Below are 25517 nucleotides of genomic sequence, written 5' to 3'. Positions count from 1 at the left end.
AACAGCCATGGGAGCCATTCCATGTGCCAGCTTGGCTTACCCAAGGCACTGCCATCATCACTTCAACTTGGATCAGTAGTGTTGACAAGTTTGGCACCTCCCCCCAAACCCCTCTACACTGAGCTCAAGTTGGCTAAAATAAAACGTGTTTGTTTCTTTTTGAAAGAAAATCTACACTAAGCATTGTGCTAGGTGCTTTCATTTGTGTTATCACATTTGTACAAAGCATATATATATATATGTGTATATACATATATATGTATATACACATATATATATACATATATATATTTTCTTCTTTTGAGAGGGGGAGAAAGAGAGAGAGAGCACGTGCGTGCCAGGGGGGGAGGGGCAGAGGGAGAGGAAGAGAATCCTAAGCAGGTTCCACGCCCAGTGCTGAACCCTTCTCAGGACTCAGTCTCACAACCATGATCATGACCTGAGCCAAAATCAAGAGTCCGATGCCCAACCTACTGAGCCACCCAGGCGCCCCTGTACAAAGTCAGGTATCAGCCTGTCTCACAGGAGATTTCTTTAGTTCTGGTGGGGGAAGAATGGTCTTGCCTCAGCACATTACCAAGAAATGAGTTACATAATTAAAAAAGAAAAAGAAACATAACCAAGTAAGTTTCAGGCAAATTTTTTATTTCCTTTCAAATGTATTATTTATTTTCAGAAGTTTTCAACTTTAAACTATTAATTTCAACAAAGGTCTCGGTCTCTCCCTCGATAAAATGGGGCAGGCCTTCTAGAAGGGTCAGCTCCAGTCTGGCCAGAAACTGGTAGGGAAAGGTTGACAATAGAATGGGGGAAAATTTCAGAGAAAACTCTGTCTACATTTACTCTTGCACAAGGCAGAGCATAATTTAATGCTGGTTTAGCTTCAGAATTTGGGGCAACAACAGATCCATGGCATTTCCACATTAGTTTTGCAAAAATGGGAAATTCAACAGTGTTCAATAACCCTCTGTTAGACTGAAGAGTGTTATTGTAGATTTATAAAAAATGTATATGACTTAATTGCTGCGATTTTAAATTAGCCATAGGATACCTAATTACATGGAACATTGTCTAGTGCCTGACTCTACCACTTCCTATTTTTTCCATAAAATGGAAATAACACAAGAATACATTAAAATAAAACAATAGTAGTGCAATAAGACAATACAATCAAAATAAGACAATGCAGCCACAGGCAGCAGCCTTGATGGTAGGGGCCTCTCTCAGAAGGACATTTTGAGAAGGAGACAGCAGCAGTACCCTAACATATTTAACATGTTGTAAGGGCTCGAAAATGTTGTTTTTCAGGCTCAAAAGATTTTTTTAAGAATTAAAATTTTAATTTTTAATATTTAGTATTTTTAATATTTATTCATTTTTGAGAGAGAGAGGGAGACAGAGGGTGCGTGGAGGTGGGGCAGAGAGAGAGGGAGACACGGAATCTGAAGCAGGCTCCAGGCTCTGAGCTGTCAGCACAGAGCCTGATGGGGTGGGGGTGGGGCTCAAATCTACAAATCCTAAGATCATGACCTGAGCAGAAGTCCTGACACTTCACCGATGAGCCACCCAGTTCCCCTTTAAAGACTTTTTTTAATGTTTGCTTTGGAAAGAGAGAGAGAGAAGGAGTGTATGCCTGCGTAGAAGGGGAGGGGTAGAGAGAGAGGGGGACAGAGGATCCCAAACAGGCTCCGCACTGACAGCAAAGAGCCTGATGAGGGACTGTAACCCACGAATGGTGAGATCATGATCTGAGCCGAGGTCAGACGCTTAACTGACTGAGCCACCCAGGCGCCCCTTAAAACTTTATTTTTAAGTTATGAGTCAGGGGGTGCCTGGGTGGCTCAGTCAGTTAAGCGTCTGACCTTGGCTCAGGTCATGATCTCATAGTTCATGGGTTCGAGCCCCGCATCAGGCTGACTGCTGTCAGTCAGTGCAGAGCCTGGAGCCTGCTTCCGACTCTATGTCTCCCTCTCTCTGCCCTTCCCCTACTCGCTCTCTCTCTTTCTCTCTCTCAGAAATAAATAAACGTTAAAAAAATTTTTCATGAAATTTTAAGATCAATAAACAAGATTGGCAAAAGCAACAGTGCTTCATGAACATATCAGTATATTAGTCTTGAACGAATATAAAAAAAAACCTTCGAACAAATAACCAAAATGCAAAAGTCATTTTGAAAGCCACTGAAAATGACAGATGTACTTGTAGATATGAGAAACAGAACAAAAGTGTCTGAAGAAAGTTCACTAAAATGTTGATTGAATAACATTTCAGTCTCATCTTGGGCGTTTTAATATGAAACATAAGCCCTGAAATTATAAATCATATGTGCATGTTAATTTGTTCCAGAGAATACTGCATTACGGACATTTTTTATACATATGAAAAGAAAATCAAGGCAAACATTTTTAACGTATCATCAGAAGTGATTATTCACTATCCTTGACCTTGCTTAGCAAAAGTGGAATAAAATTGAGAAATAAATTTTTCACATAAAATGGGTAGACGTTTTATTAGCGATACTTTAAAAGGCATTTTCCAGAAGTTTCCAGAATTATGTCTGCACAAGGCAACATTAACTTTTACTCTGGTTATCCAGTTCCCCAACTCATTTTGAAATTTTATTGCTTCCTGTCCTCTATAGATGCCCCCCTCCTTGTCATCCGCTTGATATTGGGTATTTAACTTATTGTTTTCCCATCTGTCCACTATATTGATATCACTGCTTTTTCTTAAAGCTCTAAGCGACTTCTGATCCCAGCATAGAGCTTCCATAGTTACCGCTCACATTTGGACAAGCGCATCTGTATATTCACCCCTGATGGAAAACAGTGCGAGGAGTGCAGGGGCCTGCCTGTGTGACCACCTCTTGGAAAGCCGCCATCTCTGACTACGTCACAACCCACGGCACAGGACAGGAACCACCTGCCACCAGACAGTAGTGTTCCTCTCCTGCCATCAGAGCTGGTGTTCATCAGATCTGCCAGTCAGAAGGCGTCACCCTGATGCACGTTCATTTACTCTCCCAATGACCCTACCCAACAACCTCCTCTCTTGATTTCACAGACAGGAGTAGAAGAGCCAACGCTGAGAGAGACGGAGGAATCTGTCCCCGGCCACGGGGCAGCGAAGGAGAGCCAGGACGTGGCCCAGACAGTGGACTCCGGAGTAGTGCTCTTACCCCAAAGTGGGATATCGCTCGTTCTAAATCCAAGCTGCAAGCTTGAAATTCTGCCCCTTATTTCATCCCAGCAAGCAGGAAAACGTCAGCAACGTGCGTGTCTTGTCCAACCTTCAGGCCACTCCTTATGTAATGTCCCTAACTTTTTTTTTTTTAATTTTTACTTATTTTTGAGAGAGTGCAAGCAGGGGAGGGGCAGAGAGAGGAACGGAGGATCCGAAGCAGGCTCTGCGCTGATAGCAGTGAGCCCGACGTAAGGCTTGAACTCACAAATCGCGAGATCATCATGTTCCACTGACTGTGCCATCCGGGTGCCCCTATGTCTCCAACTTTTGAGTGCTATCAGGAGGCCGCATTTTGCTTATTTACTTTTAATATAACTTATTGTCAAGTTAGCTAACATACAGTGCACACACTGTGCTCTTGGTTTCAGGGGTAGATTCCCGTGATTCATCGCTTATATACAACACCCAGTGCTCATCCCAACAAGTACCCTCCTCAATGCCCATCACCCATTCTCCCCACTCCCTTAGCACCTCCCCCCAATTAACCCTCAAGTTTGTTCTCTGTATTTAAGAGTCTTTAATGGTTTGCCTCCCTCACACTCTGTTTGTAACTATTTTTCCCCCTTTCCCTCCCCCATGGTCTTCTTTTCAGTTTCTCAAGTTCCACATATGAGTGAAAACTTTTGATATCTGTATTTCTCCAACTGACTTATTTCACTTAGCATAATACTCTCCAGTTCCACCCACATTGTTGCAAATGGCCGGATTTCATTCTTTCTCATTGCCAAATAGTATTCCATTGTATACATAAACCACATCTACTTTATCCATTCATCAGTTGATGGACACTTGGGCTCTTTCCATGATTTGGCTATTGTTGCAAACGCTGCTGTAAACATTGGGGTACACGTGAGGAGGCAGCATTTTATTTTATTTTATTTTATTAAATGTTTATTTATTTTTGAGAGAGACACAGAGCACGAGCGGGGGAGGGGCAGAGAGAGAGGGAGACACAGAATCCGAAGCATGCTCCAGGCTCCGAGCTGCTAGCACAGAGCCCGACGAGGGCCTCAAACCCACTGACCGCGAGATCATGACCTGAGCCAAAGTTGGACGCTTAACCAACTGAGCCACCCAGGCGCCCTAGGAGGCAGCATTTTAAATACACCCACATTGCCAGAGAAAGAGGCAGATACACTCCATCTTCCATTAACTCACATTTTAGAACACTTCTTGATCCACCAAAATGAAACGTGGATGATCTTATTGGATTAAAGTCTGTGAACTACTATCAAAGGTAGTTCATGCCTCCGCTGTGTGGTACTTCAGCAGTTACTTCTTACTCAAATATTCATTTTAGAATTCCTACTTCTTTACCATTTCAATGTATAATTTGTTAAATACAGAGCTCCTTAGCAACATGGACTTTGTCTAAACTCAAACTTAGTCTCTGCTCCCTTGGTTCTCCCTGAGGGGAAGTGAGGGTACTTGGGGGAGACCCCACTGTGTTACCTGCAAGGTGGAATACGCTGGCTTGTGTTCACATCACACTTTGGTACCAAGATGGTGCAAGCAAAGAACATGAGGTATTTGTAACAGTTGGTTTGAACAAGTGCAGGGAAAAGGGAGGACTCCCAGCTGATGGAGGCTTCTTTTTGAGTCCTGTGGCCAAGGTAATTTGGATAATTTGTATGGTTGTAGGGCAAATTCATGCAGAGTTCCAACGTAATTGGTTCACATTGACCTAACAAGAAAACAAAACACACATATAGGCATGTATCTATATATCTATGTCTACATCTATACCTATAGTAAATTTCATATGTAAAACAATTTCTTAAAAACTTACAAAATTGAAATATATCTTACCTTCTTTTAAAAAAAAAATAACTAAGACTGGAACGCAAACAGTATATAACTTGCATCAAAAGGTAAATCATTTGGTTGAAGAACTTCCAAACCAGGAATCATTTCTGTATAGGTAGCTGCTAGCACAGTGCCCAGTATGCATGTCATAGAAAGTCTTTTTTCATTTTTCCCTTGGCTCAATCTATCTGAAGGTGACGCTCTTTTTTTTTTTTTTAACGTTTATTTTTGAGACAGAGAGAAACAGAGCATGAACGGGGGAGGGTCAGAGAGAGGGAGACACAGAATCCGAAACAGGCTCCAGGCTCTGAGCTGTCAGCACAGAGCCCAATGCGGGGCTCGAACTCACGGACCGCGAGATCATGAACCACTGAACCGACTGAGCCACCCAGGCGCCCCAAGGTGACGTTCTTTTAGGTTTCCTTTTACCCATTTTGTCTTCTGATTTATTACTTCCTTTTTTGTTTTGTGTTTAAGTACATTTCATGACCAGTGCAGAGCCCTACATGGGGCTTGAACTCATGACCCTGAGATTCCAAACCTGAACTGAGATCTGTAAGATCAAGACTTGAGCTGAGATCAAGCGTTGGACGCTTCACCAACTGAGCCACCCAGCACCAAAGTGTAACGCTATAAAGTTGGCATGAGAATGAATACAGGGTGGAGAGAAGAGAAAGACACAGAGGAGGTGTGGGGCTGGTTCAGTTTATCATGTCCATTGATTTATAAAGAGGGGTAACATTAAATATTTGGATTTCGTATTACAAAAAATGAATATTCCTCATAACAATAAAAACAAGGCAAGATGTGTAAACAAAAAGTTCATGATCTCCCTGCCCTCCTTCCTCTCACTGACCCTCAAAGCCAACAGACTGGGTTTGAGCCTTCCATGCCTTTCACTGGCTTGTACAAGCAGTTACATACAAGCATTTACATACAGCATTTACATACAGCATTTACATACAAGCATTTACATAGAAGCATTTACACACATAGAAAGAGGTTGCTTGCTTGCTTCTGCCGGAGTGGAATTATACCATTCCTATGATTCCTCAATTCACTTTTGTTGCTTAATTATTAATCATGGCCATCATATAAGTCAGTAGATGCAACTCTAACCATATTTTTCCTGATTTCTTTAGTGTAATTTTACAAAAATGGGATGACTCACATGAATTTTTGATGCAGTCTTTTCTTTTTCTTGTGTAAACCTTTCTAGCTTTTCCTCTACCGCCCTATCAAGTTTTAACTTTTTATTGGTATATTTTATTATATGACTAGCAGACCTATCACATGGATATTTTTTTCTTTTCTATATGTGGAAACTATATCGCTAATGATTTGAGATGAAGATAGAAGCTTTCAGTGTTTCCAAGCCAAGGAAGATGAAAGGGTGAAGTTGTGATCATACATTATTCTGGAGATCTCTACTGAACGTGGTAAGGGCGACCGAATCTTGTTAAGGAATTCTCCATAGAGTGCTAAGCAATATAAACTCTCAAAATATCTATCAACCTCACATTCTATGATTTACAGCATCAATAAGCTTTTTTATCTTAAGGATTATTCACTCACTCACTAGTTTGATTTATGACAGCCACTAGAGGGCAGTCGTGTCACAAACGTGAAGACGTTTAATCCTGCAGGACTGTTTCAATGCGAGTTTGATGCCGTGCTCATTAGCACATTTTCCTGAACATAGATGAGATTTAATAAATATCTGCTGAAAAAAAAATTGATCCTAATTGAGTCTTAATGATATCCAACTTTTCAAAGTCTGAAAACATGTTTGTTAAATTCAACCTAAAGAGGGGATTGTTAACTAAATGATGTTACATCCTTGCCACGATGAAGCCATTGGAAATCGTGTATTTTTTTAATGTTTATTTTTGAGAGAGAGAGAGACAGAGTGGGGGTGGGGAGGGGCAGACACACAATCTGAAGCAGTCTCCAGGCTCTGAGCTGTCAGCACAGAGCCTGATGCAGGGCTCAAACTCACGAACTGAGATCGTGACTTGAGTGAAGTGAAAACGCGTAACTGACTGAGCCACCGAGGCGCCCATGGAAATCATGTATTAAATGATGGTCATTTACATGAGAAAAACGGCACTTTCAACATCTACTGGCATATACAAGATTCTAAGATTCATCTTTGCCTCAAACTCTATATTTATTTCTATCATTATTTTTAATGGTTTGATGAGTTTTATAAGGTGAACATCCCTGTACCTACCACCCAAATCAAGAAATTGAACTTTGCCAGACATCCCAGATGACCCTCCATGTACCCTATCTTCTATCAAGCTTCTCCTTTCTCTGCAGAATAGCAACTGAGTTCATAGTTGTCACCTTAGTCTTCTTACAGTTTTATTACCTAAGTGTGCACTTCACCCTAAATACTAGAGTTAAGCCTTGCCCATTTTTTAAAACTTGTTTTGTCTTCCCCTCCATCCTTTAATTTTGTTCAAATTTTTTAAATATTTTTTTTTTATTTTGAGAGTGGTTTATTTTTTATTTTGTGCACTGGTGAGCAGGGAAGGGACAGAGGAAGGAGAGAGGAAGGAGAGGGAGAGAGAGAGAGAGAGAGAGAGAGAGGGAGAGAGAGAGAGAGAGAGAGAGAGAGAGAGAATCCCAAGCAGGCTCCATGCTCAGCACAGGATGAGATCACAACTGTGAGATCACAACCTGAGCTGAAATCAAGAGTCAGATGCTTAATCGACTGACCCATCTGGACGCCCATCCTTTATTTTTAATTAAAGTTTAACTATGGAAGAACCCAGAGATTTGAACTGTAGAGCGTCCCAGAGTTTGACTTTGCTGACTACTCAGTCCTGGTGAAGTTAAATATATTCCTCTGCTACTCTTATTTCCAGAACATGGGCAGCTGAATGCAGAGGGCCGATTAGGCTTCATCCCTTAGGTAAAGCTATAGGTGCTATGGTGTTCTTTCATCAGAAGGCAAAGTGTAACTGATTTCTCTCCTTTTGTGATGTCGGCAGCTGTAGATGCTCAATGCCTTGACCCATTAATTCGCTGATTATTGTTACCAAATGGTAACCAACCAGTGTTACTATATGGTAATATTCTAACTTAATCATTTAGTTTTCACTCATTAGTTGAGAATACTTTTAGAAAGAGACCATTCCTCTCATCTACTATTTGCTCCCAAGGACTAAAGTCCTTAACCCTTATGGTGTTTGGTTCCTTTACCACATCCCTATACTATCTGTTCCTTCCAACTGGAGATTGCAAGGAGAGGACAGTAAATTGGGAGGTCAGTAGGAAGCTATGTAAAGAACAAAGCGGCCCATTGCTTCTTCAGCATTGGAGGGGAAAAAAGGCATGAGTAAACATGTAGAAGTAACAGTTGATGGAACACTATGGGGAACCTGAGAGTCCCTGGGGTATGACAGTCATACCTGGCTTCATACAGCCATGGTGCTCATGGGCACAGAGAGTGGGAGGAAGGACACATGCCCAGGAGCTGCTCTTTCCACAGGGTTTCCCAGCTGTCTGGATTGCACACCGCCACGTGGAAGTGAGGATTAGTATCCCACACCCTGCTCCTACCCCCTAAGGCAAGGATGTGTCTGTATTTTGCCTCAAGGAGGTATTAAAGATTTGGGATTGTGAGTGGATGTGAGAATACTGTGATACTTCAAGCCTCTCAGTAAACAATATCATCAGAGATGTGGGTTTTAGGGTTTTTTTTTAACTGTAGGTATTTCTGGGAGTCTGAGATAAGCCATGGACTTCTCCACTGAAAACTTTGAAAACTATGAAGACTTTTTTATATTCAGTTTCAGGGATGCCCCATACCCTTGCAGCCTAGCCATGGACAAACCACTAAGCTAATAATTCTCAACCTTGGCTGCCTATTGGAGTCACCAGGAAATTTAAAAAATACTGATGCCCGGGTCCCAGTTAGTATATCTTCAGAGACCATTAGTAAGTTATGTATTATGGGATAGCAAGAAAAAGTGTCTTCAAGAACCAGAATCCCAGCAACTCCAGTAACAGGCTGACTCCATCAGACAGAATATCCACATTCTTCAAACTCATACTTCCATTAGTATGGAGCTAGAGAAAGACAGTGCTGTGTAGTTGTGCCTCAGAATCTAGGTAACGATAGTCTCTCTAGCGGTAAAGATCTTCCAATAATTAATCACATATTCAAATGCATGACGTTTTCTGAGAGAAGATGCTCCTTGACCAACTTTACAGACATACCACCATGAAGCTCTTTGAAAAATGAGAAAAAAAAAACATCTTTACTTTCAATTGGAAGTTAGGGATATAAACTATTTTTAATAACAGAGAAGGAGTGAGGGACCAATGACCAGCCCAGTGCCTGGAACTCAGAGGAGGGGATGATCAAATGTCTGCTGAATATATATGGAAGAAGCTGGCAGGAATATTTGTGGTGAGTGAAGAAGCTGATGAGACAGTGAAGTGCTAAGGACATTGTCTGAGTGTATTTAAGGAACATAAAGAGAAGGGTGCCTGGGTGACTCAGGCATCCCTGAGTTGAGCGTCCCTTGATTTTAATTCTGGTCATGATCTCACAGTTCATGGGATCAAGCCCCACCTCGGGCTCCACACTAACAGCACAGAGCCTGCTTGGGATTCTCTCTCTCCCTTTTTCTCTCTGCTCCTCCCCCGCACTTGCTCTCTCTCTCTCTCAAAAAAAAAAAATAATAATAAATAAGCATTCAAAAAAGCACACAAAGATAAAACTCACACAGTATACCTGAGTGGAAAGATGGCACTATGTTCTCCCATACTGAAAAGTTGTCTCCAGGAAGGCAGAAATCATGTCGCCCTTCTTCACCATTAAAGTGCCTGGTGCCCATCCCAGAGCCTGGAACATTGTCTGCACGCTATAAATACCAGTTGGCTATGAGCCAGAGTTATCTAGTGCCCTTCTTTCCACTTCTCTTTTTGACAGGTGTAACATATTTTTAAATTTTATATTTTGGCATATTTCAAAAATGGAGAAAATAGGACAACATACGCTCAATTCCTCCCCACCCAAATTTGACACAGGCTAACAGTGCCCTTTCAACTTTTTTTGAATCTAACATGAAGTGCCATTCCATGTCGGACAACCCCTAAAACCAATAATAAACACATATCTTTGAGATGACACTGTCATTGTTGAAAATTACTTACGCCAAGGTAAAGGTGTAGTAAAGAAACAATCCTGAAAAAGTTCCAGAGCAGATTGGGAGATAAAGCAACGTGAAATGGACCCAGCACATATATATACATATACATATACATATACATATACATATACATATACATACATGCATATGAACACACACTTATTTACATCAGTTTAGAGTGAGGAAAATGGCAGTATGTCTTAATGGTTACATTAATATCTATCTCAACCGTTCTCTCATATGGAAATGGAAATGGAAAAGGCTTGGGGATTGTGCTTTTCCCCAGTTATTAAGTGCTCATGAAAATAAACAAAAACTCCTCAGTCTGGGTTTTTCACTGGCTGCCTCCCTCACATCCCTGTGGGTACAGGAGCAGCCCCTATAAGCTCTACAGTGACGCAGAAAGGTCACTGGGTAAAACTAGAACCTGAACCTTTCGGCCTTTCATCTGGGACGTAACCTTTATACTTTCTTGTAAACGAACAGCTGACAGACCTGCTTCTAAACCTCAAGCCCCAAGCTGAAGATGAGGCCACAAGTTGATTATAAAAAGTGGAAAAAGTGAGCAGAATATGAAAGCGGAGCCCACAAATAAGAGTTCATTACTAGAAATCAGAGTCGTTTGGGGTTTTCTGATTCATTTTCAATTTCCCATGAGAGTCTATACAGCCGTCTGCAATCCCTGCCCATTCTCTCTTCCCCAGGAATTCCCTCTCCTGAAAGCTTCTTTTGAGAAAGCCACCTGTTTCCACCATTTGTCACCAAAACAAATTTACATAACAGCCTCAAGATCATTACAGGCCAGCAAAGTTCCCGGAAAGGTGAGAATACATCTTATTAGGAGAACAGACCCGCCGCGGTTTTAGGTGGCTGTTTAGATGAACTTCATATTCCCTTCTTGGATAAAGTTTCTATTTTTGAAGCTGTGCTTTCAAACGGAAGAAAGATAGCATCTGCCCATAGATGGAGCCAAGAACGTAATATATAGGAGCTGATGTTGAATCGAAAATAATGGTAATGATATTAAGCAAGGTGGATTTATAGGCCGTTCACAATGACACATTTGTTTCTGATTTAAGTTAACTAAGACCATTTTGTTTCTTTTCCGCTACCACATGCAACCTTTAAAAAAGAAATATGTATATGAATGTACACACACACACTTGGAGGGATTCCGGATTTCAACATTTTAATGTCAATTCAAAAGAAAACAGCCAAATGCACATCCTGACATGATGATCGCATTTGTCAGCTGCCGTACTTACTACAGTTATTTAGACTGTTGTTCGGGTCACAAAGGGAGCTACCGCCACATGAATCAAGGCAGGAATTGTAGAGGCATCTTTGGTCGCCTTCTTGACATGGAGTCTGACCTACAGAGGGGGGGAAAAGGCACATTTGCTTTCATCATCTGTAAAGTCCTGACACTGGGATAGAAAGTATCAAGAACGTCTGGTGGAGCGGAGGAATGACACAACTTTAATTCCCTTCCAATTTCTCCAAAAATATTGAACACATGTTAAATATGTAACTTTCTGGATTAATTGTCCTGGCAACTAAATACAACACTGTTAGTCCAAAAAGGATTCTGTAGGAATGAAGAAATAAGAGGCAACCTAGCCTACAAAACAGGTGGGTGTTACTTTTAACGGGGGGAAAAAGGTGTTTTATGTTTACATGGGTGAATAAACTTGATTACAGAATAAAATGTAGGTGGTTGGAGAGAAAGGCCAAAGTAATGATCTTGGAATTTTGAGTGTCAAATGATATTATTTTAAGGACTCATTTGCACCCAATTCTATTCTTCCCTGTAAGGAAAATGCTTTCCCTAAAAATAAATAGGGCATCAACACCAAGACAGTAAGGATACTTTATCATGGTGCAAATCTTATGCAGCTGCTATCCATATTTTCTGTATGTCCTTGGAAAGTATCACTGGCCTAGCTATGATGACCTGAGAATTGGGTTTCTTGTTTCCAAATGAATGAAAGCAGTAACATCAGCCTAATGGCTTTTCCTTAAGGTTTGTAGAAAGGAAACTGCTTTTCCCATTGATTTCCTGGTCATTTGTAGGTTAAATGGATAGGGTAATAAATTACTACCCATTCTCTCTCTACCTCTTGTCCATTATAGTCAGTTACTTTCATATATGTCATCTAGAATCTAGAAAATCTTGCAAGGCATTTTTAAGTATAAATAACAGTATATGTGTACATAAAATCATTCTTATCTATAATTCTCAGATAATGTTTATTATATTGGACTCTTTCCTTCCCATTAATGTGCAACAGTATATATCACAGCCTTGAAAGAAAACAGATACCACTCCTGTTTTGTTTTGTTTTGTTTTAAATTTTTTTTTTTCAACATTTTTTAAATTTATTTTTGGGACAGAGAGAGACAGAGCATGAACGGGGGAGGGGCAGAGAGAGAGGGAGACACAGAATCGGAAACAGGCTCCAGGCTCCGAGCCATCAGCCCAGAGCCTGACGCGGGGCTCGAACTCACGGACCGCGAGATCGTGACCTGGCTGAAGTCGGACGCTTAACCGACTGCGCCACCCAGGCGCCCCTTGTTTTGTTTTTTTAATATCATCAGGGTCAAACCACTTTTGCAAGGTAAGCCAGGCTAATATCAATGCATCCAGTCTCTTAAAGAATTTTAATAAGACAACCTGCATTCATTATTTCAGCTGGTATTGAGCGTCTGCTATGTGACAAGCTTAGGTGACAGGCTAGGCATGAGGCATTAAAAGATAAAAAAAGTGAAATGGCTTATACTCCACCTAGGCACGTGGCCATGAACAGAACCTTACACACACAGCTAAGCCGTGTGATCACTGTGTATGTAAGGTATATGTAAGGCAGTAGAAGCAAACTAGGACAATAAGGGGAGAGCTTCTCAAAGGAGTTTTTAAGGCAGGTGGGTTAAGTTGGCATAAGAAGGTAGAATGGGGTGGGGCTCCTGGGTGGCTCAGTCGGTTAAGCGTCTGACTTCGGCTCAGGTCATGATCTCACAGTTCAATTCGCGAGTTTGAGCTCTATATCGGGCTCTGTGCTGACAGCTCGGAGCCTGGAGCCTGCTTTGGACTCTGTGTCTCCGTCTCTCTCTGCCCCTCCCCCACTTGCACGCACGCTCTCTCTCTCTCTCTCAAAAATAAATAAAAATTTAAAAATAAAAAATAAATAAAAGAAAGAAGGTAGAATGGTTTCCCAAGCAGATAGCAGAATACACAAAGGCTGGAGTGGGGAGGGCACAGGTTGGCATCACTGGAGCTTCGGGGAGACTAGACAACAGGGCTGAGAGGGGAGCCTGAGGGCTGTAGAGGCCTGAATCTTGAATGGGGCCCAAAGGCCTGGGCGGCTTCTACTTCCCTCCCCAGTCTTCCTAGCAGAGCCGGCCTGGGATACTGGTGACAACATTCTGGAGTGGCACCTTCCCCCTTCACTCCTGGCTCTAATCATAGTGGCCTTCTCCTGGTATCTACATATATGCCTTGTTCCTCTCCTCCCTGGGACCTTCGGACAAGCGGATCCCCGTGTCCAAAGTGCTTTCTCCAGTCCCACCTTACTTCATTAAGTCAGCTCCACTCATTCCTCACATCTTAGCTCCAACGTCTCTTCCTCAGGGAAACTTCCCTAAGGCCCTGTCCCAGTGCATGCATCCCATATACAGCACAAAGCTCCCTGAACTTTCCCTCCTGGCCCATGTCACTCCATGGTAGACACTGACTTGCACAATTATTTGTGTCATGCCAGTCTTCCCCAGGGGCCTGCAGACTCCATGACCTATTTCGCCTGCCACCAGATTCCCAGTGGTTGACCACATATTAGCACCACAATATACATTTATTAAGTCAGATTCATTAGATTAAGTAATATAAAGATGGTAAAAATTTTACTTTTGATCCACTTTATTGCATGACTTTCTTACATCTCACATATGCTAGGAAATAGTTTATAAATCTTGCCATTGCATAGTAAAGAATCCAAAATTGTCTCAAACACAGATGAATTACGTCGAAAGAAAGAACAATTTGATCCAAAGGGAGGTGCTTGGCTGATATGCACATCATAACTCATGGCTAGAAAAGAATCTGCTTCTGCATGCTAAAATTGGTAAAATGAAGTACTCATTACCTGATTTCTTAGGTACTACATCTGTGATTAAAAGTACCTCTTTTTAGGCCTGGTATGCTTTTTCATTGAAGTTATTCTAAGGATCAATATTCATTATGACAAAATTAATTTAGCTACAGGTGACCAACCTCATTGGCCAATTTGTGATCTACGCACCCCAAGACATGTTTTAACACAACAGTCGTGTGATAATAATAGCTCATGTTTATTGAGTGTTCACGATGTGCCAGCCCTCTGAGTAGGTATTACTCTGAGTTTACAGGCACAGAGCCTGAGACACAACAGAGTTCAGTTACCAGCCCAAAGTCACCTACAGCCACATTCTTTTTTTTTTTTTTTAAGTAGGCTTCACACCCAGAATGGAGCCCAATGCAGGGCTTGAACTCACAACCCTCAGAACAAGACCTGAGTCCCCCAGAGCTGAGATCAAGAGTCGGATGCTCAACTGACTGAGCCACCCAAGCATCCCATCCAGCAGCCACATTGTTAATGACTAGGCTATGCCGGTGAGTGGCAAGGTCACTTACAAACAAATGTAGTGATTTTTAAGTCAAGGGCTCTTCTTTTCTGACAGAAATAGACACAGTTTAAAAACCAACTTATTTGATTTTCTTTTCGAGTTTCAGAGAAGACATCGGTGACCCTTTTCAAGTGTAGTTGAGTATGTTACTTGTTAATGTGAGGCATGAAACTGCTTCTCTGTGATCGATCACTGAATTCTACTCCTGAAAACAATATTACACTATATGTTAATTAACTAGAATTTAAATAACGACTCGAAATAAAAAAATAAATGAAAATAAAATGACACGGCAGGGCACACAAAAAAAGAGAGAGAAACTGTTTCTCTGCACATAGTTATTTTAGAAGGCAATCACATTTTTTATTTGTTTGTTTATTTTTACTTATTTATTTTTGAGATAGGGAAAGAGAAAATCTCAAGCAGGCTCGGAACTGTCAGCACAGAACCCAACATGGGGCTCAATCTTGTGAACCACGAGATCGTAAATCTCAGCGGAAATCAAGAGTTGGGCGCTTAACCAACTGAGCCACCGAAGCACCCGGGGAGGCTGTCACGTTTGATTTCAGAAGCCAGCTCCTCCTAATTGTAACCTAATGTAATTTAACAGAATACTACAGACTCAACTTTTCTTTGATCATCGTGTTGACTTTCCCCATAAGACAGATCACTGAATCTCCCATGCTGTTTAAGTGTTCAACCTCCACTGTCTATCCTGAGGGAGGACTGTTCAGTGCAAGATGCTGGGGAATTATACTGACCACAAGGAAGGGTTTTACGGCCAGCCAGTGCTGTGAGCCATGCTGAGCCGGGCAATCTGGAATTGTTTATGTGGAAATCCTACGTAAGCATTAGGTAACTCCCAACTCTTTGCTCCGTTCCCAGGGAAAAGTCCGCGGGTGAGGAATGCTCCCACACTTACTGTCGCCGCAGTTCTCCTCATCAGAGCCGTCCCTGCAGTCCTCGTCTCCGTCACACTGGAAAGAACTAGGGATACACTGTCCGCTCCTGCACTCCATCAGACCCTGGCTGTGACAAGCTGCAGAGGCCAGAATAATATTCGCTGCACTGATTTGTACTTCTGTCTGCGGATCGTAGATAGGATTCCCGCTTATCTGGCATTACCAAGAAATGAAACGTTCTATCTGCATGTTCCACATAAATGAACGAATGTGTCATTAATTTGTTTCATTCCACGTGTTTTGGGAATGGAAAGTTTTCTTTTGAGGCTCTCTCTTGCCATGTGAAATAGCACTTACTAAAAACTAATGTTTTCTTGATAAGGGCAGGGTGAGAAAATTGTCTTAAGGATGATAGTAGCTTTATTACAAATATAAAAGCTATAATTTATTAAAGGCTTAGCATACGGCAATAACTGTGCTAGCAGTATTATGTATCTAATCTCAGATCCTCATAACAGACTTGCGAAGTAGATATTATCAACCTTGTATAGAATAAGGAAACTAAAGTCTAGAGAGGTTAGCGTCCGTCTCAAAGCCACAAGGCTGTTAAAAGCTGGTGCCGGAATGTGAAGGCAAGGTTCTCTGACTCAAAGCCCAAACATTTCATTTTATTCCAATCTGACCTAATGGGCCAACGAAATGATGTATGTGAAAGAATTTGCATAGTACCCCGCACATAATAAACGCCTTATTTCAAAACTGCTTATGACATCTTACGTTTGATAGGGATGGTCTAGTGGCTACTAACCTTCCAGTTCCTGAAGGTTGTCTAAATTCTATCCCTATTGTCTTTTCGAGCATCAGAAACCCATTCATGTAACCTCAGCCTTCACTGAGTTACTGTCTAATATTAAAGCTCCATATGCTTGAACTGAGGCTGAACACCAGAATCGGTAGACCTGAGTACCATGTCCTTGCTTTCCCAAGATCCATCGAGATATTGTCCACTCTGTTTGACTCTGTCCACCAGCAAGGACTCAGTTCCAATTCAATTCAGGGAAAGGGAAAGCTGGGTGTTGCATTTGTTAATTAATGTAGATGGCTTTTCTTCTGTCAAAATAAAACCCATATGACCCATATTTCTATTTTTGCCTCAAATTATAGGCAAATTAAATATTCAATCTCATATGTATCAATTTGCCTATTTTTATTAGACAGCAAAAGATGGAATAAAAACTTTAATTGGTTTGAACATGCACCAAATGCATCATATTAACTCCTTCAGGTCAATACTATTCTCGTTTAACATCTAGCTTCTACTATTCCAGACTGTCTACTCACCCAGAAACACAACAGCCCGTAAAGTTGTAATTCTTATCATGTGCTCTATGTAACCCTAGGAACACTGAAGGCTTTCATCTCTCTGGCAATCCTCTCCATGTTCTCCCACAAATAGTGACTGAGAGCATGTTTGGAGGTTCCTTCAGGGAAGCTTAGTTACTCATACATAGCTTGCAGAAAAAGAGTCCCCCAATCTTTGGGAAGAACATCCTCTTTGACAAAGTTACAGATGCAGAAAGGAGATGCGTGGCCAGTGAGACAGAAAACAGACACCGGCCTGGCCAGGGCAGTCAAATTAAGCTTGGAGTTCTGGGGAGACACATGTGGAAGCCAGATACATGACACTATAATTGCCATCACACCGCTCAATTATTATCTTCATAGATTAGAAGCAAAGTACAGCGATCTTCCCTTTGAGTGCTGGGCACTATATTTGTCTAAACAGGCAGAAAGGAAAAAATAAGCAAATGGAAATCCGCAGGGCACTTACAGCAATTGACCTCGTCGGACTTATCCACACAGTCATGGTCACCGTCACAAACCCACTCTATTGCAATGCAGCGCCCATCTCCACAGCGATGCTCCTTTGTGGGATTACAATCTGGAGGAAACAAAAACTCAGGGGGATGTAGAGAACCAGCACGACAAAGACTGAGAGCTGAATGACTCATGATTCCAGCTGAAGAGAGTCTGTTCCGATTGTTCAGATACCTTCAATGCTTTCTCTGTGGTGGCTCCGGCACAATTAAAATGCCACCTCCTACCCCAGCATGTGACCCACTGGCCACCATCACTGTGGGGTAAGATCTGTCTGTTTTTCAAATGAGTAACAACCGGGCAGCTTTCTCAGGACCCATGGGTTGTTTCTGTTTTTGTTTTGCTGTTGTCTTCTTTCCTTACGAAAAATTTTTATTTTTACATTGGCTAACATAAACAGACCTGTGATGTGGGTTTCACAATGTAGATAGCTGATTTGATTTGTGAGGACTCTATCATGTGTCTAAGAATTGTGACCTACCTCTCTCTGATAAATTGGGAAGGCAAATATCTCCTGTCATCTTTCCTGATGCTAAGCTTAGGCTTTTTATTAAACTATCTGAATATATAATTCATATTGGAAAAAAAACTCCTGGGTAAGAAATGCAGAATATTTGTATTTTTTTCATGATCCTTTTTAGCCTAGACTTAACCTCTTCCCTAAACTATACATGCCTGGAGAAAAAAAGAGAGGGAATTAAGTCAAGTTTCTTCTCACAGAGAGCAGACTCTATGGGATTCCTTACCATGAGATGTGGAAAAGCCTTAATATAAGTGACCACTTAACAGATGTGTGTAGATTCGTGGATAACAGATTCAATAATGAGGAACAATTGTGAGTATCCACTGAGAGAGTACCACTGTCGTTGACAGACTCATGGAGCAACCATGGATCTGAAAGGTCATATTGCAGCAATAAAGTAAGGTATAGTATATGGAAGATGAAGTGCTGAGAAAAGAAGAAAGACACAATAGATGGGATACATGTGCAGAAACCAGAAGAAGCACCATGTGCTCAGCTTGCTAATAATGATGGGCAAGTGGGGCAAAGACTGGTCTAAGGGAAAGTTGTAATTATCACCGTTACAGAGGCGCAAAGTCACCCTAAGAGCACAAACTTCATGATATCCTACTATCTTCAGAGGAATTATGTTGAGTGGTTAAGACCATTCTTTTTCACACAGTAACTATATTCCCTGGTCTTCTCCATTGACCTGTCCAACTACTCAAGCCCTCCACCCCATCCCCCACCTTTCCCCCCCGCTTTTCTCCAGTTATCTCACTGTAAAAGGGGGGTTTGGATTAGGTCATCTATAAGACCTTTCCCAACTATAAACTCTATGATGTACACACAACAATACATCTGTCTGTGAAGTTTTGCTCAAGAGCTCAAAATCTAAATATGGGCCACTGGCCCTAACCAGAGAAGAAATACAACACTTTCAAGGAGAAAATTTTAACATATTAACAACCGTTACCCATCTTTCCACTCTACTTCTTAAGCACTTCATTATTGTGACTTTAAGAAATATTACATTGACACATAAGACATGACTGAGATGAGTAATTGGAAAAAACCTCCTCTTTCTAAAAATAAGGAAACCAGCCATTTTGCAAGTTAACCTGCTAATCATGTGAACAAACAATGAGCTACGAATTCTGGACTATGCACGTCTGTCATTTTAAATGAAAACCTTCAGGGAAACAATACTACTTACCACAGTTCTGCTCCTCACTCAGGTCCCCACAGTCATCATATCCGTCACACACAAGGCTATAATTAAGGCACTTGCCCGTGTGACAGTGAAACAAATCCTCACTGCAATCTGTATATAAAAGAAGCCGCTGATATGTCATCAGAGCAGAACAGGATGTTATAGGATATTCATTTAACAAAAGCATATCACAGGAGGGAAATCATAATGGTAACCAGGTCCACATCTACTGTTTTACCAGTGAGGAGACTGTGATGCAGAGACATCCAAGGTCTTGTTCAAGATCACTTACCAAGTTCCTGCAGAGCGAGGACTAGAACCTTCTGGCTCCCAAACCAATGCTTCTAACACTTTCTGAAAGTCTTTATCTGAGATCCACTTTATGTTACCTGAAAGCTCTTTTATAGTCAAATACGAGCACAGACACTCTCAACTCAACAAAGTTCCTAATGAAATTCATGTTCATGCAGAATGAATGACTTTTAATACAGGCTGAGTAGTTATTTCCTTAAAACATTTCCTTTAAAATGAAAGTCTAGGGGCACCTGGGTGGCACAGTTGGTGGAGTGTCCAACTCTAGATTCAGCTCAGGTCATGATCTCATGGTTTGTCGGATCAAATTCCATGTCGGGCTCTGCACTGACAGCATAGAGCCTGCTTGGGATTCTCTCTCTCTCTCTCTCTCTCTCTCTCTCTCTCTCTCTGCCTCTCCCCCACTTGCACTCTCTCTCTCTCTCAAAATAACTAAACTTTAAAAAATAAAATAAAATGAAAGTCTAGTCTTGTCCGTGATAAGCATGAACAGAATGGAGAGAAAAAGTTATTTAGATTATAAGGTTGTTATTTTCACACACACAATATCATTTAAGTTAACTCAGTGTTTCATAACATGACCCTCAAATAATCAGTACTGGGCTAGATTATGGTGACAAGATAAGATTAAGTGCTATGTAACCTCCAGAAGCTTAAAGTTTAATGTTGAAATAAGTAATATGGAAGGACTTGGACTTGGTCCTTGTACTAAATCTTGTACTTGGGTGAACCAGATACTTGGGCACCCTGGTTCTGCCATCTACTACTAGCTGTGAGAACTTGAATAACTGGAGTGGTTAAAGTCTATGAATCTGTAAACTGATTTATGAAACTAGGATAATATCAATTACTCAATAGGGTTTGGGGAAGAGATTAATAAATATGTGTAATGTAAATTAATATGTGTAAGATGCCAGTACAATTCAATGCAAAAATAACACTCTTCAACAAATGGTGTTGGGCCAATTGCAAAATTAAGTCTAGCTTTTCCCTCAAACTGTATACAAAAACTGTCTCAAAGTGGATCACAGACTTCAATGTAAGAGCTAAAATTATGAAGTTTCTAGAAAAAAAAAAACAGGAAACAATCTTTTTGACCTTGGAAGAATTCTTAGGTATAACAACAAAAGCACAAGCCATTACAAAAATAATAATAGCAAATGGACTTCATTAAAGGCTTGTGCTTCAAAAGATACTACTAAGAAAATGAAAAGACACACCACATACTGGAATAAGTAGTTGCAAGTCATATATCAGATAAAGGACTTACATCCAGAATATATATAGAACTTCTAGATTCAATAATAAGACAACCCAATTTCAAATACGTGAAAGAATTGAATAGAAAATCTTCCCAAAAGACATACAAAGGAGACATAAAAAAGTGCTCAATATAATTAGTCATTAGGGAAAGGCAAATTAAAACCACAATAAGATACCATTACATATCCCCTAAGATGGTAATTAATAATAATAACAATAACAATAAACAGAAAATACCAAGTATTGGCAAGGATTTTGAGAAACTGAAGCTCTCATATATACTTGCTGGGGATGTAAAATAATAATGCTACATTAGAAAGCAGTATGGCAGCTTTTCATAAAGTTAACTATAAACCTTATCATATGATTCATGATTTCCATCCTTAGAAATCTACCCAAGAAAAATGAAACATACATCCACACAAAGACTTGTATGCAAATGTCTGTGGCAGCATTATTTATAATAGCCAAAGACTAGAAACCAAACGCTCACCAGCTGGTGAATGAATAATCAAAATATAGAATACTCAAACGATGAAATACTATCCAGCAATTAAAAATATCATACCATTGATACATGTGACAGTACAGATGAATCTCAAAACCATTATGCTAAATAAAAGAATTCAGATACAAAGACTACATATTATATGACCCATTTATGAAATTCCCAGAAAAAGAAAACTTACAGAGACAGAGATCAGAGCAGTGGTTACCTGTGGCTGAAGGGGTGGGAATGGGGACTGACTACAAATAGGTGGGAGGGAAATCTGAGGGGAGATGAAGAAGTTCTAGAAGTGGATTGTGGTGGTGGTCACACAACTCCATAAATTTACTAAAAATCAATGGGATAACATATGGTATGGAAATTGTACCTCAATAAGGTTATAAAAATGTTTTAAATCAATATGTGTTAAGAAGCCTGCATTTAACACAAATGAGATTTCTTAAAAGTATTTTCTCTTATTTAAAGTGAATTACGTTCAAAATACAGATTCTTTTTTTTAATTTGTTTAAATGTTTATTTATTTTTGAGAGAGAGAGAGAGACAGAGTGTGAGTGGGAGAGGGGCAGAGAGAGAGGGAGACACAGGTTTTGAAGCAGGCTCCAGGCTCTGAGCTGTCAGCACAGAGCCCTGCGCCGGGCTCAAACTCACAGACCATGACACCATGACCTGAGCTGAAGTCGGACGCTTAACCCACTGAGCCACCCAGGTGCCCCCAAAATACAGATTCTTAAGGCTGTAGAGGGATCATGGAAGACAGGATCTCAGGAGAGTGGATGGGATGAAAGTTTCAGCATGATTCAAGCAGAAGGAATAGCAAGAACAAAGGAGACACGTTTGAGGACAAGTCTACTTGGCTGATGAAGACCAAGAATCTAATTGTCTCCTAAATTCTACCTGATTGCTTCTCCTCAAGCATAAGTCTGCATCTCACACGACTAGCGATGGGTACCTCTTCACTGTAAACATCCCAGACTCTATAATAATTCCTTACCAAAATTCTTGGTCATGGATCAGTTAAACTGTTGGCCACATACATCAAAATATTATACTTGTTACATGAATTATAAGTTTCTATTTCACGAAGCGTTCTTCGAAGAAGCTACTTACATACTTGTAGGATCATATCGTTTAAAAAATGTAATGTTCCTTAGGGACCATCTATCTGTTCAGTGCCTACATTAAGAGGGTGTGTATGTGGACAACACACACACATGTGTCTACATACATGCTCCCACTTCTACACACACAGAACTCTGTAAGTGCTTTTTATTTATTTCGCCCAGGCTGAATAAGTTTAATAACACGGATGACCATCATAAAGGAAAATAATTAAAAAGAGGTCCCAGTTTTCACCTGACAGGACTATTTCCTCCCTTCAGCAGAGGGCGCTAAATCCCCACCCTGCACCCCACGCTGCACACATGCTGAGTCAAGAAAGGTTACAAACTTTGATTCTCCTGCCCACTCTGCAAAGTTAGGGAATTTGTGCATCAAAATATATACATTTCCTTGGGAAATTTGAAAAAAATCTTTCTTATTATTGTTTTGTTTTTTATCTAAATTATTCTTGTAGCAGGTTTTGAATCAGTATGCTAGAAGCAGCAATAACCAGGGGCCTCAATTTGACCATCGAGCAAAATGGTCATTTTGCATTCCCCAGAGGAGGGAGTGGGTGGACAGGGTGACATATTTTAAACGATAGGAGTTAATTTTCTTTTTTTTTAAGCAGTACATTTCACTTTTTTTTTTTTTTTTGATGGTAAGACTGGGGAATCAAATACTTCTTTTAGAATCTGATTAACCTTGGAACACGCCAAAAATTTCCAATGATTCATGCATCCCTTCTGTGAGGCCCATTCTAAAAACGTTGCATATTAAAACACCTTGCTGTAGATATTTTTTTAAATTAATGCTGTCATCTATTAAATTATTTCATAAAAATAAACATTTATTTCATAAATGGAGATGACTCAAGCATTTTTTTTTTAATTCTTCATTATTCACACAGGTGCAGATTGAACTTTCCACTGTTACCACTTCCTTGGTTAGAAGCCATTTTCCGAGGATAGATACAAAATGAGCTGCATTTGGAAAACAACTTGTTACCTCCCTGAGGTCTGCGTGATTAGTAAACACACAGAACCTTAACCAGAGGCGCTGCGCAGCCAGAAATGCATAGCAAACAGCAAAGATCACAGTGCCTCCTTTTATTGGAATAAATGTTTATTTGGACTGAAAAGAGATGCCAGCACCATTTAGGGCCAACAAATCAAAATTTTCAAAAGCTTCTTGCTATGATTTTCTTGCTCAATACAACCATAACTTTACATAACCTAAGGTAGATGTTTTTCTAGATGCAGATTTTTTTTCTTTAATGAGTACCTGATACAAAATGTTACTTCTGCAGTTCTTGCATGTTGATATTTATTTCAGTTTGGCATCTTACTCTACTAACTTTCATCCCTCAAAATTATCATTCAATTAAAGGAGAAAACTAAGGAACAGAAAAGTTTTTATCAAGAGCTTCATTCACTTTTCTCAGTCTCTACAAGTCTATGAACATAATTGTGTTGCCTCAATTCAAGATTCAAGTATGGATGCTCAATTTCCACCCAGAGGCGCCCTCATTTTGAGACGACCCAAGAGGTTAAATAGTTTGCCCGCAGTTGTCCAGCTCATTACGGTTACCCAGGTTTCTTGATTCCTGGGGTTTCTGACTATTGGTTTTTAGCTCTAAAGGAGGACTTCTCAATAGCAGTACTATTGACAAATTGGGAGTGGGTAATTCTTTGATTGTGGGGATGATCCTGTGCATTGTAGGATGCTGACCAGCATCTCTGGCCTCTACCCAGTAAATGCCAGTAGCACCTCCTCCAAACTCCATACTCGTGACAGTCAAATTTGTCTCCAAATATTGCAAAATGTCCCCTCGGCGGGGGGGGGGGGGGGGGGAGAGGTGGGGCAAAACTGCCTTCTCTTGAGAATCACTGAACTAGATTTTCCAAACATCACCTGTGTCCAAGGCCTGGTTTCAATCCCATCTTTTCATCAGCTTTCTCCACACTAATCTTACTCCTAATGATCTTGCCCTTGTCATATAGCCATAGAACCTACGGCCCCTGCCTTTTTGTTTGCACCAGTCTTCTTTCCCTTTGTGACATCTCTTCTACTGTATTGCTCTAAAGTACCATATTCAATGATCTCCGTATTCATGTTATTCCTCTGATTAGACTCAAAGACTCCTGAAGAAAGAAACCATGTCTTAACAGTCTTTATACTTCCTGGGTGTCTACAACATGCTTCGCACATGGCAGGAATTCAAGACTATTCAATACTCTTACTGATTTGTATAATCAGATTGCTACTAAACCTTAGTGAATTTTCCAGACATCTGAAGCTTCCTCCTTCAGTGTACAGAGTAATATTTTCCTTTTTATTATTTTGATGGAAACAGTTCTAGCATTTACTTGCATCCCTGCCTTTTAGGAAACAGAATATGGTCAATGTGGTCATTTTTGGTGATTCAGAAACATCATATGGAACACCAGTTTTTCTTTTGTGCTTCTTTTCTAAAATAGTTTCACGTGGTGCTGGTTTTAAAGTTGGGGTGGATGTTTTCATGTTTCTGTTTCCTCTTCAATTACCCCCCTGACCTTTATGAGCTGCCTTCATGGCTTCCGGTGACCATCCTTTACACATTGGAGGTGAGAAGTGGTGGGCAGAGGTGGAGGTGAGCTGGCGTGGGAGCAAAGATGTGGTGAATAAAAACGCAATAACCACAATAGCAACCAGAAGTCCTATCACTCTTGAAAGGGTTATAGCATGCCAGACAGACAATGGGATATGTGCTTTCTAGCCAAGGATTCGGCACTCTGCACAATAGTTCTAGAGATAGTTACTGTTAATGTTTCCATCTCACTGATGAGGGCACTGAGGTCGAGAGAGATTGAGTGACTTCCCCAAGTTCACAGCAGGAGGAAATGGCAAAGCAGAGATAGGAACCCAGGCAGCCTGACTCCAGAACGTCCACCACGAGTAATCACTACACGTTGTGATCATTAGT

General features: G+C 40.7%; 1 protein-coding gene across 10 annotated transcripts in view; it reads right to left on the bottom strand.

The window, feature by feature from the left end:
* The window catches only part of CORIN (corin, serine peptidase), a 261992-nt gene that overhangs the window by 66060 nt on the left and 170415 nt on the right, over positions 1–25517 (bottom strand). For 9 of the 10 annotated variants that reach the window (XM_058722685.1, XM_058722683.1, XM_058722680.1 and 6 more), the window contains exons 7-11: positions 19375–19482; positions 17610–17720; positions 15799–15915; positions 11483–11590; positions 4696–4927 (exon numbers count right to left, since the gene is read on the bottom strand). In XM_058722685.1, the coding sequence (XP_058578668.1) occupies positions 4696–4927; positions 11483–11590; positions 15799–15915; positions 17610–17720; positions 19375–19482 (676 nt within the window). The remainder of the gene's footprint in view (positions 1–4695; positions 4928–11482; positions 11591–15798; positions 15916–17609; positions 17721–19374; positions 19483–25517) is intronic. The other variant, XM_058722679.1, reaches the window with a different exon arrangement.

Source organism: Neofelis nebulosa, chromosome 3 (genome assembly GCF_028018385.1).
Source record: "Neofelis nebulosa isolate mNeoNeb1 chromosome 3, mNeoNeb1.pri, whole genome shotgun sequence".
Classification (NCBI taxonomy): Eukaryota; Metazoa; Chordata; class Mammalia; order Carnivora; family Felidae; genus Neofelis; species Neofelis nebulosa.
The sequence above is the reverse complement of the archived record's forward strand: the minus strand, read 5'-3'. Positions and strand labels throughout refer to the sequence as shown.